Here is a 20,585-nt window from a genome sequence, read left to right on the forward strand (position 1 = left end):
AGAGGGCTTCTCACCAGGAACCAGCTCCTAACAACACCCTTGTCTTCATTAGACCAGCTTGGGATGTCACATTTAATGATTGTGCTCGCATCTCCTGAGGCCTCCCACTGGGGCAGTTCTCAAATTCTTTTGACCCGTGAACCTCTTGAGTTGAAAAAGAGACTGCTGCCCCTCCTGTCCTGAAAGGACACCAGGGTTTCAGAGAGAACACTCAGTGGAACCATCCGAGAGACAACACCCAGAGTTTTCTTTTTATTTAAGGTCGTCTTATCAGGAGGTTATCACTTTGTCCCCAGAAGTAACACCAGGAATTGCCCCGGATGTGTGCAATCAGCCTGATCCTGAGCCATGCAGGGTCGTGGCTCTCCCTTCGTGTGCCCATCATGAAGACGTGCCGTTAGGAACGGCGGTCCTTAGCATTCCCGTGCCCGCCCATACGTTGGCGGACAGCACCAAAACACTGCCCTATTTTGTCTCCCCCGGGCCCATTGCCTCTGTCTCCGGCACTTGCATAGCTCCTCAGCTCACTCTTGGATAGTAATACGAAGGCCTTCGAGTCTCAAACACAGTCTCCGTTCAGAGTTATAATGTCCAGTTCACCAAACCAGAAGTAAAATTCTGACCTTGACCGAAGCTCAGATCTCACCTGTCCCTCAGCCCGGGCCTTCTGCACGCCCCCCACTTGGAGCCACGAGGATTGTTTCTGCTCTTTTTCTCACTTACCTTCCCTCACCTGAGTATTGCTATTGAAACCTTCGAGGAAGCAGAGAGAAAGGGTCATAGAGACCCTTTTGCACTTGAAGTGGACTTGTCACGAGATAGCCTCCTGCTGTCTGAGCTGGCTAGCACTTCTGCCTCTTTGCGGGCTGGGTCCTTCGTGGGCCCGTGGACACCCCTCTGCTGAGCTGCCGTGGCTCCAGCTCCCATCTGACAGCTCCCTGCTCTCAGCCCTGATTTTCCAGCTCTTCTGTCCACATAGAACCCAACTCCAGGGGTTTGTCTTAGACGGGTCACAAGATGCTCCCAGGCCAGCTCTCCTTCCTGAGGTGTCCACATCTGGATCTGGTGCAAGAAAGCACTTGCACATCCTCAGTCCGCCACCGTCACCGGGGTAGGGGCGCTCGGTGACTGCCCAAGGTCCTGCCTTCCCTCTGCCTCCTCCGAGCTCTCCAGCTGAGTCTCTGAATTTCCCACCTTGTGGGTTTTCCAGTCTACTGTGTCCCTTACATTCCAGGGCATGCATCGCAAGCTTTTCAAGTGGTCCCGTTAAAGGGTGGCTGGCTAGGTTACAGCATTCCAAGGGCTTCCTCCAAACATCTCACAAAATCTCCTCCTTTTCATTCCTTGACCCCTGTATTTCTTTGATCTGGGACCAGGACCCAAGATGAAGGGCAGAAGAATCTTGAGAATCTACTCTGAAAAACTGTGTGATCGTCGGCCATCTTAGTGAGCTTGCTGTGTTCATTATAACTCGGTGCTTTGCTGAATGCTTTAATTTTGATATCTGATAGTATTTACAAAAGTAGAAACTGAGGCTCAGAAAGGTTAAGTGGTTCGCTCAGCACAGCTTAGTACAGGGTGATGCTGAGCCAAGTTCTTCTAACTCCAACAGTCATGTCCTTTCCGTGACACCATGCACCTCTGCTGGGTAATAAACAGTAAGTCTATTTAAAAGGAAAAAGAAAAAACAAAAACAAAAACCCTTCACATCACCTAATGGATCCCCGCAGAATGCCAGGGGCGTCAGCCACACCCAGAGAACCTTCGCATAGTTCTTAGTACATTTACTTAAGAAGCTTAAAATAAAACCTGGATCACTGGGCAAGTGTGATTAGCTTCTCAGCAGGTATTTATAGACCTATTTTGTGTAAGAAAGTAAAGTTGGAGCATACAGGGATATCTCATACGAAGAAGTAAAAAGCAGAGCCCTATGAGTAACCTAAAAAGATAGAGTCCTAAGAAGACTTTTTTTACAAAGTGCATTAGAGTCCTGCCAGCTGCGCAGGTGGTCAGATTCTAAATTCAGAGACATCATAGAGATTGATCAAGGAAGGCTGCATGGAAGAGGGGAAGCCCAGGGATGAGCAGGAGAGGAGAGGACATTCTGATGAGCAGGAATGTGTGAGCAAAGTTAAGGAGGCAGGGCTGTGCAGAGCACAAGAGGCCACTGTGCCAGGAGTGGGGCGTTGACACTGACAGAGGGAGTCTAGAGTGGAAATGTCAGCCTGGTGGGGAGCAGAAAATAAAAGGCTCAAATATTGGGGTTGGGGGGCATTTGGACTATAAACTTCATCCAAGAGGCAGTTTTTCTTGTTTTTGAAAAAATCTTTTTTACATTATTTAGGTTTTTATAGCTGAGGGCATCATTATAAAACACTGCCTCCTGGAAGCCTTCCATGATTTTCCCTTTACTCTGGTAGCTATACTACATCTCAATCATTCTGCGCCAATATTTCATTATCATTGGGGGAGAGGCTTATCTGCCTTCTGGGGGCTTATCTGTTTTACACTCTGAGTACCCAAAGATTAGAGCCATGTCTGTTCATCCTTTGAACTTCATGCCTATGCAGCGTACATAGCATGTGCTCAGTGTGTACCTGTTCATAATAACTGACCTCTATATCCTAGACACCAGCCTAATGGTTTCCTAACCTGTGCCACCCTTCATGCCTAAGAGACAATTTAGTGTAGAAGCTTGGAGCGCGAACTCTGCAGCCAAGGCTCGAATCCCAGCTCTACAACTTCCTGGCTCTATGGCCGTAAATGAATTCACTAAGACGCTCTGAGCCTCCATTTGTTCCTCATCTGCAGATAGTGAGTCTTTTATAAATATGTGCTGTTATCGCCATTTCACGAATCAACAACTGAGGCTTAGCTGAGCAAGGTGCCTAAGGTCACACAGCTAATCGGCGAAGGGGCTAGGACTCGGACCCGGGTGGTCTGACTCTAGGACCCATGCCCTCAACCTTTCTGGAAGAAAAGAGAAATGAGGGTATGCAGGACACATCCGGTGTACGGAGAACAGAATGGAGATCCATGGGGCCAACAGCCGCCATCCTGCTCCGAGGAGGCGGGCCTGCGGGGGGGGAGGGGGAAGGCGGAGGGGCACCGGGGATGCTCTGACAGGGACAGGTGGGGGACACGTGGTGAAAGAAAAAATGCAGAACTTCCCCTTTTCCTCCTTTCTGCTCTGTTTCCACCACCCTGGCCTTCCGTGATTGTCCCCTCAGTTCACGTTTCCTACTAGTTCCCTGCTCCAACAGTGCTCATTCCTGGAAGCCTCTCTGTACCTCCTCATGCTTGGTCTCTGCTCATGCCCTTCTCTCTATTCCTGCCTCTCTAAATATCACCAAGTTCCCAGGCCGCAAAGAGTGGCACTTTCCTGGCCCCTAGAGATGATTAACCTCTCTAATGACACTTGGACTTTCTAGCTTACCCCCCAGAGGGTATGCTTCTCGAGGGCAGCATAAGACCATGACTAACTTGTCTTTGTAACGCCACCGTATGAGACTTGATACCTGGTCTGGTGGATATATGAAGACACGAGTGAATGAAGGATTCATACCAGGATGGACTAACGAATAAGTGAATGAGTCAATAAGCCCATGAACAAATATAAGCACCAATTATAAAAATCAAATTATAAGCACCAAATTATAAACAACCGTATGCAGGTCCACTCATGAATGGAGCTTCCCAAGGTCAGGCAAGCCCTCCTGACTCACCCCAGGTACGGGGCACTGTGGCCTTGTGGTTGTTGCTGCCCCAGGGGAATGGTCTTTATCCAACTGACCGGTCTATGCAGATGCCCGGAGCAGCACAGCGGCTCAGGATCCACCAAAGCTTGGAGCCTTCCTGCCTCACACATCACCACCTTGCCAGGATTGCCTGAATGAACACGTGAGCTCTATACGGAAAGGAAATTTTTAAAATTTAATATAAGTGTAGGAGACTCTTTTTTTCCCTCAGTCAGAGCTTTGACATGTACTATTATCCACCATCTCTATCCCTCTGTCTCTTTTTTTCTCTCCACACACGCACACACTCATCCGCTCACCTACTAACTTGTCCTGGGAAGCTGCGAGTGACCAGACACTGTTCTGCCCTTCCCAAGGGAACCAGACACTTGGCATATGATGAAAAGTCAGAGAGAACGTTTTCAGATCTCGTGTGTCAGGGAAGTCAAGATGGCCAAGTCTCAGATGTTTAGAATAGAGAGATGGTTGAGAAGATGCCCTCCGTGAGGTCCCCTGGAAGCCCAAATTCTGTTTTACAACGTGAGGCTCCGATGGCTTCTTGTGTGCTCAGATCTATACAACACCTTAGGTGGCGAGGTGGAGGCCCATCTCAGATCTAGTGCCTGTGGATGGAGCGAAGCTGGCTCTGATCTTTCTTATGTGCGTAGCTGTTGATGAGGGTGTCCTGGAGGAGGGCTTGTGCAGTTGGGCTTGGCCAAACCTTACACTCTTCGGTAAGATTGCTCTCCTTATGTCAAGGTGACCTGGGAACTTCAACATGGGGACCCTTCATAACCCCAGGAGCAGTTGCCAGGGAAGATATCAAGAGTGGGAAATTCGTACACAATTCGTACAGCCCCTGAGAACCTACAAGCTTGTGTCAGTAACCATGAGTGCCAACACCAGAGCCAGAAGTGCAGTTGGGCACCAGGAGGCAGAAACTGGAGCTTGGTTGGAAGGCAGTGCCAGGGCCTCTGCCAGAAGGAGCTCATTCTTAGGGTCCCCTTCAGGAGCAGGGATGTCCTAGAGGCCCGCCTTCCCCTAATTTATACAAGGATTCCCTGTGTCCTCATCCCAAACCACGCTAAAGGTAGGCCCCACCTTCTACTCACAATGGCGAAGGTGTTCTTATTCCACATCCTGACCAGCCTCTTCTTGGGCCCTGCTGATTCCCACCACAAAGCTCACCTTCCCAAGCTTATGCACCATAGATGCTTCAAAGAGAATTTGGGATTAACTGATGCTCCACTCCCTCTCATCTTGCTCTGCTGGTAACTGGAAGCAAGGGGAGCAGAAGTGAAGGGGATGGAGCCCAGAAACCAGGGCCTATAAGGCAGAGCCCCAGCTCTTTTTTTTTTTTTAAGATTTTATTTATTTATTTGACAGAGAGAGAGACAGCAAGAGAGGGAACACAAGCAGGGGGAGTGGGAGAGGGAGAAGCAGGCTTCCCGCTGAGCAGGGAGCCCGATGCGGGGCTCGATCCCAGGACCCCGGGATCATGACCCGAGCGGAAAGCAGACGCTCCACGACTGAGCCACCCAGGCGCCCCAGAGGCCCAGCTCTTAAATAAAATCAGTCTCCACGTGGTAAGGTTATACTCAGGCCCCGGGCATCTAGGGGCCTCCGTGGGACCACCTGCACAAGTAGAAGTTTGGAATGAATGAACGGGAATGGGTGGGTAAAGAGTCCTCCCTTCCATGTTACCCCATCCTCTTGCCCTCATCACTTTTCCCCTCCTCAGGTAGATGAGTTGATGTTGACCCTATAGGGAACTTTAGGGGACCTGGCTGGTCCTAGACATCTGGATCCCAGAGGGGAGATCTGTTTCAGTTATTTCTTAGGCCCCATTTCTCATCCCTGACTTCCTATCCCACCTGCTTTCCTTAACTGAATAAACCCACAGTTGTCATGGAGACAACATAGTATCCGCATCTCTGCTGCTTTGTAGATCCTTCCAAAAAACAAAACCAGAAAGGGCCCTATGTCTACCTCCCTTGTATTTCTGGCCCAGAACTCCTGTCTAAGAAAATACGTTATGGTGTTTGGAATATCTACTTTGCCCATTCGGTTTCCTACCCTCTTTGTGCCTTTTCTTTGCCCAAGTTTCACCTGAATCCTTAGGAGATGAAGCTTGATTGGACTTCTTTCAGCAGAGGATCTTGAGTTTTAGTGCGCTTCGGCCTCAAAGAGGGATTATGTCATCGCTAAGGACAGTAGTTGGAGGGGCTGTACCCCTCTTCATGCAAAGGGCAGACAAAATTCTCCTCATATGACAGATCAGCAGTCTCAGCCCAAAGAGGCTAGGTGGCTTGCCCAAGGTCACTCAGCACAGGAGTGCAGAGCCTGGGTGAGGGCCCTTTGCAGCTTTCCCGTGCAAACACTGCCACCTTCAGTGGGGTCTGCAGATAAAGACTGAGCACGGTAAGAACTACCACTATTGAGCACCAACTGTGTGCATGGCTCTTGGTGTGCGGGTGTCAGTGAAGCCCCCAAACAACCTTGTGAAGTTGACATCATTATCGTCACCATCTTACAGAGAAGGAAATTGAGGTAGAGAGAGCTGACAACTTAATGTCATACAGCTTATCAGCTGTCCCCTTCAGTGTTCACCGTCAGTACAAACTATGGCCTCTCGCTGAACAAAAGGGGTCCAGGAGAGGCCATTGCTCTAGTGCTCATCAAAAGGATAAATTTCACTGGTCGGGGCCAGAAATTTCTCTTCCCACCGCCCTCTCCCCTTTGACTCCTGCATAACCCTCAGCTGGGTTTTATGAATGAGGAGGAAAAACTGTCATTGAAAAGTTCAACCAACTTTGGATTCCACTCTCTGAGTGATAGATAGCTTTAATTACTCCGAATTACTCAGCCACTCCACTCTTCTCCCCCAAGTCATTAAAAATAGATTTTCTCTTTGAACTCCACTCCGCTCTGGGTCCCCAGATAGTCAGGAGTTCTTAGGAGTCAGCCCCAGGGTCAGCTTCTGGTCAGAAGGTTGCATGTTGCTTTAGTTGCAATCACAGACTCCAGAACCTCCAGCTGGTTTTCTGGGGGTCGGCGCCTCCTTTTTCTTAATGATATTGATCATGTGACTTTTCACAGCTCCAAGGACAGGCAGGAGGCTGGGCCGGTGTTTACTTTATGAGGATTTAAGGAGGTCTCACACATGGCTATTGATTTTTGAAGAACTGAATCTAACGCTGGGAACAAGCCATAGTGAATTCTTCACGTTAATTACTGGGAGGTTGATTCGTAGGAATGACCGAAGCAGAAAATGTGAGCTCAGGGACGCTCTGCTCCCTGATGAGCGCGTACTGTTGTGTCCATGGGAAAGGCAAGAAACTGGAGGCTTAAGAGGCGAACTGGGTTGCCCTAAGCCCCACAGCTAACTCCTGGCCAGACCAGGACAGAAAGCACCTTCCGCCTCTGCGCTGAGGGCTCTGTGACATTCCTGGGCGGCTCGGGATGGGAACTCTTCAACCTGCTCAGAGCCCCTCCCGTTATTGGTCTGGGTCCTGGCCAGCTTGAAAAAGAACCGAGCAGGGGCTCTTCCACCTTCACCAGCGTCTCTCCCTCTCGGCACTCTGACATCACCCCTTTTGTTGCATCTAGCTCTGGATTCACCGTCTGAATCGTTGCTAGCGAACAGGAGAGTAAAATGAGCTAAGAGGCATGCAGTGGTCAGGTGGGTGATAGTACGGATCTTCCTGGACTTAGGATGGGGTGACATCCCCGTAAGCCCGTCGTAAGTTGGAATGCATTTCATACACCTGGTCTACCGAACATCATAGTTGAGCCTAGCCTCCCTTAAACATGCTCAAAACACTTAACGTCAGCCTACGGTTGGGCCAGAATCATCGAACACAAAGCCTATTTCGATAATAAAGTGCTGCCTGGCTCATGTAATGGATTGAATACTGTACCGAAAGTGAAAAACAGCATGGTTGTGTGGGCACAGAATGGTGTTAAGTCTGCGGGTGGTTTACCCCTGGGATCACATGGCTGACCAGGCGCTGTGGTCACTGCCACCACCACCCAGCGCCACGTACTGCTAGCCTGGGAAAGGATCCAAATTCAGAATTCAAAGTACGGTTTCTGCTGCATGCGTATCGCTTTCCTGCCATCTTAAAGCCGAAAAATCTGAAGTCGAACCATCCTAGGTCTGTGATTGCAGTGTCCAAGAGCATGCCTAGGCACTGCAGCCAGTGCCTGATTTCCAGGAGAAAGAAAGGCGGCCCCGACAGCCAGCCCTTGGGGCAGCCTCAGGAGAGGGGGCCTTCCGTCTCCAGGGCGGCCTGTCTCCACCTTACCCCTCAGCCCGGGAGTCAAACAAACCTGGACTCCAGGTCTGTGCCTGCCACCTGCGAGGCATGTGACCTTGGGTGGGTTATGCCACCTGGGACTGTTTTCTAATAAGTAAAGCGAGCCTAAGAATACCTTGCCTGCGAAGTTGGCACAGGATTAAATGAGATAATATACACCATGTGCCTGGCATGTGGTAGATAGAAAACTATCATTATTATTATTCCCGCTGCCTCATGCTGTTCCACAAGCTCAGCCAACTGCTCAGCCCAGAGCCGGGTGGAGCCGGCCAGGAGCCTGCCAGCCATCAGCAGGAGACCTCAGGCCCTATCGCCTCCTCACCCCTCTGTCCTTGGGGAGCAGATCCAAGGAGGGGATCTCACTGCTGCCCCATACCTCTGCCCCTTCCCACTCCCAGCAGGGAGGTTTAGATGAAGATGCGGCTTCAGGCTTCCAGTAGACAGTTAGCTCTTTGCCCGAAAGGACATGAGGGAGAAGCTGGCTTTTCCCATGGAAACTTGCTGGACCATAGGCGATGTAGCACGAAGCATGTCAGGAGCTGGTGCAGCCTGTCCTGTCCCTGGAGGGTCCACTGGGGCTTGGCCTGGGCACTGGGCTAGGCCTCTCCAATCAGCTGCCTGCGTCCCTTTCCTGGTGAGGACTCTGAACCCTGGCCGCATCAGGTGTGAAGGGAAGGTACAGACCCCCAAGCACTCGGGCCTCTCAAGGCTGATTGCACCCGTTGCCACAGGGCTGACGGGATTTGGGGAAAGCCTGTGAAGAGAGACTCCACCCGCCTATCCATCGCCCCATGAACAACTACTGGGTGCCAGCAAGCTACGCAGAACTGTGGGGACAGAGAAGAAAAAGGCTTACCTGCCCTCGGGGTCCTTCCTGCCTCCTGAACCTGGCTCTGGGCTCACCTCAAACCTTGTCCTACTGAAACTGTCCTCTGAAACTCCTGTCCCTCCGCATCCTCAGGAAACTCCCTTACAATATGTCACCAGCATGGGCCACGGAGGAGACACTTTGCCACTCACTCTGAGATGGAGCTGGGGCTAAGCCAGCCCCTTGGGGGCCTCTCTTTCCTTGTGGATCAAATGGAAATCATAATGCCTAACAATGGCCGCCCTGTCTTCCTCCCTGGGGAGTTGTGCAGGTCAAAGGAGATAAAGTGTGTGAAAGCGCTCAGAAAAGCTCAAACCCTCCCCTGGTACGTGGTGTCAATGCCACGGACGGCAGTCCACGTGCCAGGCCTGGCCACCGCTCTCTTCAGCCTGCCCTCTGCCGTGGATGAACAAGAGCGTCAGCACTTGGCTGGAAAACAGGCTTGAATTGGAGCAAAAGGAGAAAGTGGGTCTGAGACCTTCCTAACTGGAAGGGGAGAGGGGGCCAGCTGGTGGGACCACCTAAAGAAGGTACAAAGGGAAGGAGCAAGGCTTGGGGAGACAGTTGGCTTCAGCTGCTGTGTGCTTTGCCCCAGGCCCCGGGGGCCGGGAGGCTGTTGATGGGACCAACTGCCTGCCCCCAGCCAGGCTGTGTGTGCCACCTGGCTCCTGGCCACTGAGAAGGCCTCTGTTTCTTTCCTTGTGTCAAGAGGCCGGGGACACGTGTGGGGACAGGTGTACCATCTGGCAGGGGTGCGGCAGATTCCAGGGAAGCAGGGCATTAAATGCTCATTCTCTGAGGGGCCCTGGCAGCCTGGAGAGCAGCTTTCCCTAATTGCTTCCTGTTCTCTGTGTCTCTGTCTTGCACGATGGCAGAGGAATCCTGCAGAGCCTCGGGAACACTGAGCACCATGCTCCCCCGAGGTGAACCTCTGCTCTGTGTCCTTTGAGCCATGACGGTCTCTTGATTCTGCCTCTTTTGTGACATCTATCCCATTGTGTTGAGATTATCTGTTTCCTTGGTTTTGTCCTCAAACAAACCAAGAACTCCAGGAAGGCAAAGAACATAGCCCCAGAGTGTAGCACAACATAAATGCTCAGTAAATGTTTAAGGACTGTGGGGGACCCAGGCACAGTCCATTGTCAGAAGCCTATGTGTTGTGCTGCCTCACCTTAGATATTTCCCCAGTAGACCCATCTGGGTTCTCAGAAGCATGTAGCTCCTTTCAGGTGTCCACACAGGGCGGCAGAGACATGGCATTGATTCTCTGTGCCCAAGCTCACTTGGCAAAGGGCTCTGGGTCCTCTGCCTACCATTGGACGACTCTGAAGAGTGGTGATGTGTTTGTACCTGAGGTACTCACTGTCCAGGGCCTCAGGGGCCTTCCTGGCCTCACCCCGGGTGGTCCAAACCCCAGCAGTCTGCCATGTTCTTCAAGATTTGGAGGAACGAGGCTGGCCCCAGCCATTCCCTCAGTGACTTGCCGCCATAGCCGATAATAATCTGATGTCATGTCCCTGGCTGTGCAGAGCCTCCCACCCTGTGGGCTACGTGTTGTGCTAAGAAGAGGGAGAGTGAGGGGGAACCACCCTAAACTCTGCATAGCCCCACTGATCCCTTCCCACATAGAGCTCCAATCCTGCTGAATCAGGCCAAGGAAGCCCCTAGAGATGCAGGGCCCCAAGGCCAGAGGAGCCAAGAACACAGTGTGAGTCACCTTTAATTAAGAGCATTTCTTAAGTAAATGACTTAATAGGACAGTTATATTCATTAGAGGTATAATTACAAGACCTAAGATCAAGCAGAAAAGAATGCGGAGCGTGAGGGTGGAATCTGTCCGGAGCAGCTCCGTGGTCCCGGGGAGAAGGCGGTGGAGGGGTCAGCAGAAGGGCGTCCTCCGACTGGTAGGCTTCTCATTGCTACACTCATTTCCCAGCCTAGCTACCCTTGGATCCCAGCACTCAGCCAAGGGGGTGGGGGAGCCTCAGGCATAATTAAAATGCAATCATAATAAACAAACACTAATTAAAGCGTCACAGAGTGTCCCATTAAACTCTGAGTCAGCCCTGACAAAGTGCCGCCTTGACTCAGTGGATGCTCTGCCGGAGAAAGCTCGAGCTGCTTCTTGAGCTTCTTGAGACCACTCCCAACCCCACCCCATCCTGCCCCACTCCACCCAGTCCCAGAGCATGTGCCCGCCAGTCACCGGGGATGCCGGGTGAAGCCTCCAGATTTCTGAGATTCGAACTTGGTCCTTTAGGGCCTCCATAGACTCAGAGTTATCAGGGCCAATTTCTCCCTGGGCAAAGAGCAGTCCCCAGAATGCCCCCTTCTCCTGCTCCCCTAAAGCAATCTCGTTCCTTCCATAGCCCCAAAGCCAAGTTCTATTTCCACTTCTTCCTGTCCTGGGGACCTGACGTTTAAAAAGACTCTCCCAAGGAGTGAGGTTATCTGCATCCGTGGTTCCCAATTTTTCGGTCCTAAGAATAGCTGGAGCGCTTGTTAGAACTATTGCTCAGGCCCCATCCCAGAGTTTCTGACTCAGTGGGCTCTGGGTTTTCTTGTCCCAGAAGCTCACAGGTCATGCCAACAGGGTTGGGTCCAGACCATGCATGGAGAGCCATTGCTCCTTGAGAGTTCCTGGGCCGCCTCTTTCTGGAGGACATTCTTCTGGCCACGCAGTGGCAGTCTGGAGAGCTCAGCCACTTCATACGTCCCCAGTCCCATGGTCTTCCCTGTCCTTCCCAGCTTAAGCCAAACCTGCCTCTCCAAGTTTAGACCCACCGCTCCCTCACTCTCACGCAAGGTTTGCTGAAGAAACTCTGCTCTCCACTTCGTGCCGTGACTCTTTCCACCTGGAGCGCTCTCCATCTGTGTCAATATGATTCACCCTTCAAGACCCAGGCCCCTGCCTTGTTTTCTCACAGAACCTGCTTGGGACTCCCATCTAGAGCAGCACTGGCCCAGAGAAACAAAGCGCAAGCCGCAAATGCAAGCTCCATGTTTACTTGTAACTTTTCTAACAGCTAGATTTCTAGAAGTCGGAGGGATGAAGTCGAATTAATAATAGATTTTATTTAACCCAGTATCTGAAAAAAATTCATTTTTAACATGTGTCAATAAAAAAAGTATTAATGTGATCGTTTACATTTTTTTTTTCCATACAAAATCTTCAAGACCCAGGGCATCTTGTGTCCTTAGAGCGCATCTCAGTTTGAACCTGCCACATTTCAGGTGCTTATAAGCACACAAGCTGGCGGCTGTCGCTTTGGACACGGCAGACATAAAAGTATTTTCTCTTTGCTCCGAATCCCCTCAGCTCTCTTGCAGTGCCTTAGAGCACACATCACTCTCTTGTCTTTTTCTTGCGGGTCTGTTTGCAACCTGAAGTTGATGGCTGTGTTTTAATGTGCAATTGCTTTCATTCCTCTGAAGTGCCTAGCACTGGCCCCTCTCTATATGTAGGATGTGATCAATGAATTACATTGCTATGGGCTGATGAATGAATATGGAAACACAGGAATATAGAAAAGACAGAGAACCCACAGAAACATCTGACGTGGAGGGTCTCTTCCCAGTCCCAGTGACATTTCTTGCCTCTGGTTTGTGCCTGGCTAGTAGATCTCAGAGGAGAGAATCATTCAAGTTTTAGAACCACCCCCACCCCAGAAGTTTCCTGTTTCACTTTGCTCTTCAACTCAGTGCCTTAAAAAAAAGAGAGAGAGAGAGAGAGAAATTCCCACCAGGAGGGCCCAGGAAACAGGAAAAATAGTTGTGCTATTGGTTTCATGTTTGGAGAAGAACAGGGTTCTCACTATCTCCGTGGCACTTGGCGTGAAAGTGGGCTTTGTTGCTGGAGACACTGCTCCCATTCAGGGCCGCCTTCCCCAGCTGCTGAGAGCCGGGCTGTGTTTTGACAGACAGGCCGAATGCAATGCAGACAGTTGTTTTAATTTCCAGCCAGATGCAGACATCACTCACACGGAGCTCGGAACCCAAGAAAAGAAGGCTGGGCCCTGGGCTGCAGTGGCACTCAGGGCTCAGAGGGCGGGTTGGAGGGGGCCGGCGGAAGCTCCCCAGGCCATGGGGTCACAGAGATCCTGGAGGGCTGAGAGTTCCAGGCCCCGGAGAGGCAGGCTTTCAGAAAGGTGCTGCTTGGAGGGATCACAGGCCATGAGTCAGAGGTCAAGGGTTACTTCTTAAGGCGATGTGATGATGCCCGTGGCCCATGGCAATGGCTGGGTGGTCGCTTTTATTTATTTAGTTAGTTAGTTAGTTTAAAGATTTATTTATTTATTTATTTGAGAGAGAGGGAGAGCGTGTGTGTGCGCGCACGCACGCAGTGGGAGAGGGGCAGAGGGAGAGGGAGGGAGAGAATCTCGAGCAGGCTCCATGCCCAGCGCAGAGCCCGACGCACGGCTCGATCTCGGGACCCCAAGATCATGACCTGAGCCAGAATCAAGAGTCGGACACCTCACCGACTGAGCCACCCCAGTGCCCCTGGATGGTCTCTTTTAATTGTGCCAAATTGTTCGGGGCAGAAATCGTGAACAGTCTCAAGGAGGAGCTAGGTAAACTGTGGGAAATAGATTCCCAGAGGTCAGAATGTGAAGGACAAATGCAGCCTCCCTCTGAGGGCAGACATCCCTCTCACAGTCTTCTAGACACCTGTCACGTTGACTCTGCTTTCGCATCCCAGTGATGGGAGTTCCTTGCAGAAGCGAGGGCTGAGTGTTATTGGACAACTTTGACCTTCCTAGTTTGGGCTTTCCTGAAATTTTTCACCCATGAGTCCTGTTGTGGTTACATTGCTGCCCTTCAAACACTGGAAAACCACCTCAAGACTCATCTTTTTGGATCTAAATAAACATCTCAGGTCCATCAGCTGCACCTCAGATGCTGCATCTGGATCCCACCCCGTCCTGACCACTCTTCTGGGAAGGACCTCTGGTTGAATAACACCGCTCTTGGAGCTGAGACCTGAGCTGGGCACTCCCCACTGTGGGGTGTCCTCTCTCCACCCTGACACGTTGTCTGTTTATGCAGCCCAGGAGCAAATTAGCCCCTTGAGCTATTATATCAACTGGTCAGGTCACACGGGACTCACACCCTCGGTCTAGCATATAGGAGGTATTTCAGACCAGCCTCCACTCACAGTACCAATTTCTTCAACTGAATTGCAAGATTTGACTATTATCCTTCCTGCATTTCCTATTTTTGTTATTCAAAGGAGGTTAGGGCTGTTTAAAGCTGATCATGTCCACCCACTTATAGGAAAGCCTTGCAATACGAATATTAGTTGTTAGGATGCGCTAAGAACGAGGAGCACCCAACAAAGCAAAGGAGCCTCCTGGAGCTGGTGCACGAGACCTTTCATCGTCTGGCCCGGGAGTACATGCCCTGACATCTCACCCCACCCCAGCCAGCCTACACCCTTGAGTTCTGCTGAACTTGTCCATGATCACTTTGGCTTGTGATAATCACTGAGCGTGCCGTGCCCTTCCGTGTCTCTGCAGCATCTGTCTCCTACCCTGACTCACGCTTTCTCCAGCGTCCAGCGGCCGCTTCCCCAACAGCTTGTCCTGGGTGCCCCTCCTCCAAGGTCACGCCTGTCCCAGGCGAGGAGCTCCAGCTTTGCAGTTACCAAGTCCCCCTGGACTCAGTTCTGCGGGGCAGGCTCTGTGTCCTGATGGCTGGTATTTCCCTCTCACATAGCACCGGAGCCTCACTGTGGTGACATATGATAAAGATTTGCTAGATAAGCATGTTAAACTCCAAAGCCTCTCAGGAGGATGCTGTGAAAGTGTCTCGGGCAGATCCTTTGTCGCTCTGCCCGGAGGCAGAACACCATACGGCTGGACCCTGGGTTGTGGGTTTGCACTTGCGATCACACAACCGGTGGGTGGGGGACCTCTCTGCCCTGACAAAGGAGAGCCCAGCCCCAGCCCAGCAAATGGTTTTGCAGCCCAGCAGCCTCCGGCCCCAACCTGCGGCAGTACCTAGTATCGCAAATGGAAGACTTCAATCTTCTGACCCCCTTACCTGGCCTGAATGTCACACGCTGGACAGGTGGTGGTGTCGGGTCCAAACAGGCCCATCTCAAGGGCCTGCAGGGCTCCACGGGGCAACTGGCAGGAGTTCGCTGGGGCTGCATCCTTGGGGTGGGGGACTGGGACTTGATCTGTAAATCCCCACTTTCCCTAGCAAGACGGACTCAGACAGGCGGCTCATCTCTGTGGATGTTCCCATTTAGCCAGACTTTTCAAAGGATGTTAGATTTACTAGAAAACATTGAATGCAAACATCAGAGAATGGGATAATTGGATCCAGGTGGTATGTTTGGTTGGATGTAAAGAGACTGTGGCATACGATGAATATTATTGGATAGAAAAAGTTTCTCCTTCTCTCCCTTTTTAAATGTTTTCTGTGTGGGCAGGATGTCTCAGCCCAAGCCCAGCTGAAAGCCCTTCAGAGACAAGTTGGTGGCACTCAATAGGCTTTCAACAGAGTTAACCATTTTCACGAACATGGCCAGCTCTCAAAAGGACTTGAGTGGCGGGCAGATAGAGACAGGAAGATTTGCTTCTGCCCCTGGTGAAGGCAAGAAGCAGCCTTGGGCCGGCCACCCCCAGAAACACATTCCCCTTAGCTGTACCCCCATTGCACCAGGCAAACAAATGAGAGAGGCCATTGACTCCCACCACACCCCCCCGCCATCCAGTGTTACCTCTTTTAGGGGCGGTGACGGGGTAACTGTGGGTAGGTGTAGGTGAGTCTGAACACACATCAGCCAGTCATCACTCCCTGATCTAACTGTGCTCTCTTTCATCTCTCTGCCAGATCACCAGGGTCCCCGTAGAATCCTGTGAGCAGTACACGACCTGTGGGGAATGTCTGAGCTCGGGGGACCCTCACTGTGGCTGGTGTGCCCTGCACAATATGTAAGTTGGGGATCGTTCGGAAAACAGGCCTGGAATGCAGATGACCAGGTGCTTTCCTGGGACTGTTAATGAGGATGTGACCGTGGTTTCCAGGGCAAGGGGAATTTCCAATAATTCTCATCTGGGTTGGAGAGCAGGAAGAGAGGCCATGGGCAGGCAGGGGTCCTTCTTCCCAGCGTCATGCCTTTGCCTCTCATTTCACTTCTAAATTCTGCCCTCCCGGCTGCTCCCGCGTCTGCACCTTGTCAACACTGGCAAGGGTAGTGGTACCAGAAGAACTCACCAGGGAAACTATAGAATTCTCTAGGTTTCCTCAGAACCTCCTCAGTGCATCCTGCCACCAGCGTGCAGATGGTAGCGCACTGTTGGGGGCCGGGGTGGAGGGTGTGCATCTGGACTCCAGTGAGCTGCTGTGTGACCCTGGATGGTCCACTGACAACTCTGGGCCTCCACTTCCCCAGCGCTGAATAGGGCTAATGCCTACCTCGCAGGTACACTGTGAGGATTAAATGAAATCATAAATGCTTTGGAAATAAGGAAGCCCAGAATAGGCTATACAAATCAAAATAATTATTATGATCTCTGAACCTTTGGGAGGACCCTTCTGGCCTCATTAATTCATGATTTTAAGAAGTCTGCATCTCATTCTAACTAGCCTCACACCCCTATTCAGATACATCCTGGCCATTGAATACCAGTTCAATAGAAATGCAAAATCACACTTAAACTTCCTAATTTGAAGGGCTGTGGAGGGAGAGAAGAGGGTGAAAACCCAAAGGCAGGACCTGGCTGGGAGTTCTGTTCCCCAGTGGAGTTGGAAGCTCCGTGGCTCCGTGCCAGCCAGCAGCGCATCTCCCTGAAATGTGCCGGGTTTGGGGTGGAGGCGGAGGGGGCAGGGGGCCAGAGTTCAGGGTCCTGCACAATAGCTCTTGGCTTCCGGCCTCTCCAGCAGGTGTTGCAAGGGCTAGGGAGGGAGGGAGGGAAGCAGGCGCCTCACAGATACAAAATCTGGACTGGATTTGAGCCCACAACTACTGGGTTCCCTGCTTGGGTTTGGAGGTAAGAGATCCTCCTCAAGAAGTTTTGCCGAAAATGTTCCTGCCAGAACTGAGGCAATGAGTCGCCATTTCGGTCAGACAAGATGTGGATGCCCCAGGAATGGCAGAGGTGGCTAGCCATGTGTTTTCCCTCAGTGTGGCTGACGGGCCAGCCAGCTGAATCTCTCATCAGGAGGATTTCTTCCTCCCAGAACCCTGACTGCTGCCCCCACTCCATGCAAAGTGTCCCAGGCTACCTGCCCTCTCCCTGTGCAGTGCACATGCCCAGCCACACCACCCACTCCCTTGCTCCCTGCCCTGCCCTCCCAGCCTCTGAGCCAGTGGCTCTTCTCACAGGTGGAACACACCCCTTACAGATGGAGGATTGTCATTAATTCAACACCAAGGACAACCGTGTTCCCCAGCTTGTGCTTGAGCCCATCAATCTATCACGGTGCTCGGGTCTCCCGGTGGCCCCACACCACCCCTGTCATCCTCCTGTCTGGGTGGGCTGTGGCTTCTAGAATGACTGAGCCACATCAGGATAGTCTCCGATTTCCTCCGTCCTCTGAACTCCCTACCTGTGGCAGGGAATCCCTCCCACCTCTGGGGCACACCTCTCCTTCCAGCCACTCTGCCTGCCAAGAGCACTTGGGAATGAACTTTTTCCTCTTTCCACCCAGAGCTTTCTCCTCTTAGGTCCTTCTCGTGGTCAGCAGCCCTCCTGCCATGCCCTCGCACCTGCCACCAGGGGCCTGCCTCGGTAACAGGAAGGAGTTGACGCGCCCACTTGCAGTTCCCAGGCCCACACGCTGGACTGGAGGCGGGGGCCCAGGGAGGTTGCTGAAGAGGCTCTGGGTCTGGGTGGATTTGAAACCTTCCTGTCTCTTCTGTTTGCCTCGTTCTTGCAAGTGTGTTAGTGTCTCCAAGGCTATTTATCTCTGTTAGGGCTGTTGCCATAAATAGTATGATAAAAAAGAGCCATTTCAGCGAGTCAATGAGATAAAGGCTCCAGTCAAGAGCTCACTTTAGAGCTATCTTAAGGATTCACTTAAACCTCAATAATTCTTTTCTTTGACAGCATTCATATTTAGATCCATTATGTGCCTGGAAAGGAAGAGGGGAGGGGCGGGGGGGACTTTGGGTGGGAATCACTGCCTGATTGTGGCATCTTGTGGTATGTCGGGGGCTGGTTGGTCTGGAGAAGCACCAGCCCTGGAGTGTGTTCCCATGTGACATAGGTGGTGACCAGATGCTCTTGCCCGCAGGCGTCACCATGCCCACCTGCCGCCCTGGGCAGAGATGAAGCTGTCAGGAGAGACGGCCCCTCGGCTTTCCGATGGAGGCAGGCCTGGCTGCCCCTCCTGGGCTGCCTCTCTGTCTCCAGGCATTATTTCACACCACAAATATTTATTTAAAATATAGCATGTGACTGGGAGAATATCTCAATGGATAAAACATGGCCCCTGCCTTCAGAGAGCCATTAGTCCAGCCACGAGATCACATGCATGCTGTCCCACCCGGTGAAGACCTGTCCCGCGTTTGACATCTTTTTGGAGTAGAGTAATAACATTAGTAGTCATCATCGTTAATATTATTATTATAAGGGCTAAAAAGCCATTTTCTTTTTTTTTTTAAAGAGTTAATTATTTGAGAGAGAGCGTGAGAGTGAGGGAGTGGGGCTGGGGGGGCAAAGGGAGAAAGAGAGAATCTCAAGCAGACTCCCCGCTGAGCACGGAGCCCCACCCAGGGCTCCATCCCAGGGCCTTAGGATCATGACCTGAGCCAAAATCAAGAGTCGGAGGTTCTTTTTTTTTTTTTTTTAAGATTTTATTTATTTATTCATGAGAGACAGAGGGGGAAAGAGAGAGAGAGAGAGAGGCAGAGGGAGAAGCAGGCTCCCAAGGAGCAGGGAGCCCGATGCGGGACTCGATCCTAGGACCCCGGGATCATGACCTGAGCGGAAGGCAGACGCTTAACCATCTGAGCCACCCAGGCGCCCCCCTTTTTTTTAAGATTTTATTTATTTATTTGAAAGAGAGAGACAGAGAAAGCGACAGAGAGCGAGAGCGAGGAGGAGAGGGAGAAGCAGGCTCCCGGCTGAGCCCGGAGCCCCATGCGGGGCTCGATCCCAGGACCCTGCGATCATGACCTGAGCCGAAGGCAGACGCTTAACCGACTGAGCCACCCAGGCACCCCCAGGAGCTATTCTTTATGTCTAAACTGTACCTCTCGTATTGGGGGTTAATCCAACTTCCTCTTAGTCTGTGTTTACCTGTGATCAGGACCATCTGGGAGTCACCCAGGCCCTCTGGGGTAAGTGAAAAGTGTAATGAGAAGACAAGCCAAGAGCCCCAGAGCAGCAAACCCCTCTTAACCCCCCACCTTCAGGGGACAGTGGAGCCAAACAGATGGGTGTCAGAGGCCTGACCTCTTGTGCATCTGTGTCTGTGGCAGGTGCTCCCGCAGGGACAAGTGCCAGAGGGCCTGGGAACCTAACCGATTTGCGGCCAGCATCAGCCAGTGCATGAGCCTCGAGGTGCATCCCAGCAGCATCTCAGTGTCTGAACACAGCCGGCGGGTAAGAAACGTATCCCAGCGGCTGGTGGGGGAGCACAGAGCACACACACGTGGTGTGCATGTGTTCCTTCAACACTTGCTCGTGTATCTGTCACTGGATCACACTTTAAATGCTCCAAGGAAACTGTGTTTATATAAAACCTATGGTAGCTCCTATTGTAAAGGGCACAGTCATTCTCTGTATTCCCTGCAAACTCATTACCCATTGATCTGTTTTGTAAATCTAGATTCTGCATTTAGTAACAAGCATCTACAACATAGTGCAATCCGATACTAAATTAACACATTGTTTGTTATATGCTCTATTTACATTCCTCCATTCATGTGGTTTTTCACAGAGACCTTAGAGTTGCCTTTGTGTGTGTGTGTGTGTGTGTGTGTGTGTGTGTGTGAGAGAGAGAGAGAGAGAGAGAGAGAGAAAGAGAGAGGAGAGACAGACAGAGACAAAGAGACTGAGGCTTAAGTCACAGTTGGTATGTACTTAAAGAGAATATTAAAGAGAATAAAACAGCCCTTAACCACCTGTCGAGGTACAACCCCAAATATTTCATGTCCTTAGGCCCTGCACGATTATTTCATTCTGAAGGTTTTATGAGTGTTTACGGATGTTAATTAGTTAATGAACCTTCCAAGATTTCTGTTCATTCATCCCCACCAGGAGGTTTTGGCTCCCATGGAGCCGAGGGAACAAATAGGGGAGTTTGTACCTAAGTCTTTTGGCCCCATGGAAACGAAACTGGGGCAGGGATTCAGCAGCAAGCAAATGTTTGGAGAGGCTAGGTGACACTCATTGTGAGTGAGAAACCTCTGCAAATAAATACAGCCAGGTGTTGGTAGGAAGACAATGGGAGACCTACCTACACTGTGGCTCCCAACTTGAAGGCTCTGGGGAGGGGCAGGTATTGTTGCCATGAACCCTTATGGTCACCCCCTGTTGCTAGAGGAAGCCAGGGGCATTTTTTACCTATTGTGTCAAATATCACTTAGATGTTCTATTGTGGTCATTGCGAACAAACTCATTTCTGGCCGTCAGTGGTATTTTTACCATTCAAAGGACGGTATGCAAACTTGAAAAAGCCGGAAAGTGCTGGCCTAGATCATTG

The 20,585-nt window shown here is 51.3% G+C and overlaps 1 protein-coding gene across 10 annotated transcripts in view; it reads left to right on the forward strand.

The window, feature by feature from the left end:
* Nucleotides 1-20,585, forward strand: part of PLXNA2 (plexin A2) — a 209,639-nt gene that overhangs the window by 119,799 nt on the left and 69,255 nt on the right. For 9 of the 10 annotated variants that reach the window (XM_025878096.2, XM_073900246.1, XM_073900245.1 and 6 more), the window contains exons 5-6: nt 15,765-15,865; nt 19,360-19,483. In XM_025878096.2, the coding sequence (XP_025733881.1) occupies nt 15,765-15,865; nt 19,360-19,483 (225 nt within the window). Of the gene's footprint in view, nt 1-1,376; nt 1,404-15,764; nt 15,866-19,359; nt 19,484-20,585 lie in introns of those variants that run through there. The other variant, XM_073900252.1, reaches the window with a different exon arrangement.

The sequence above is a fragment of the Callorhinus ursinus genome, unplaced genomic scaffold, assembly GCF_003265705.2.
Source record: "Callorhinus ursinus isolate GAN/ISIS: 27379988/994484 unplaced genomic scaffold, GSC_fseal_2.0 scaffold13, whole genome shotgun sequence".
Lineage (NCBI taxonomy): Eukaryota > Metazoa > Chordata > Mammalia > Carnivora > Otariidae > Callorhinus > Callorhinus ursinus.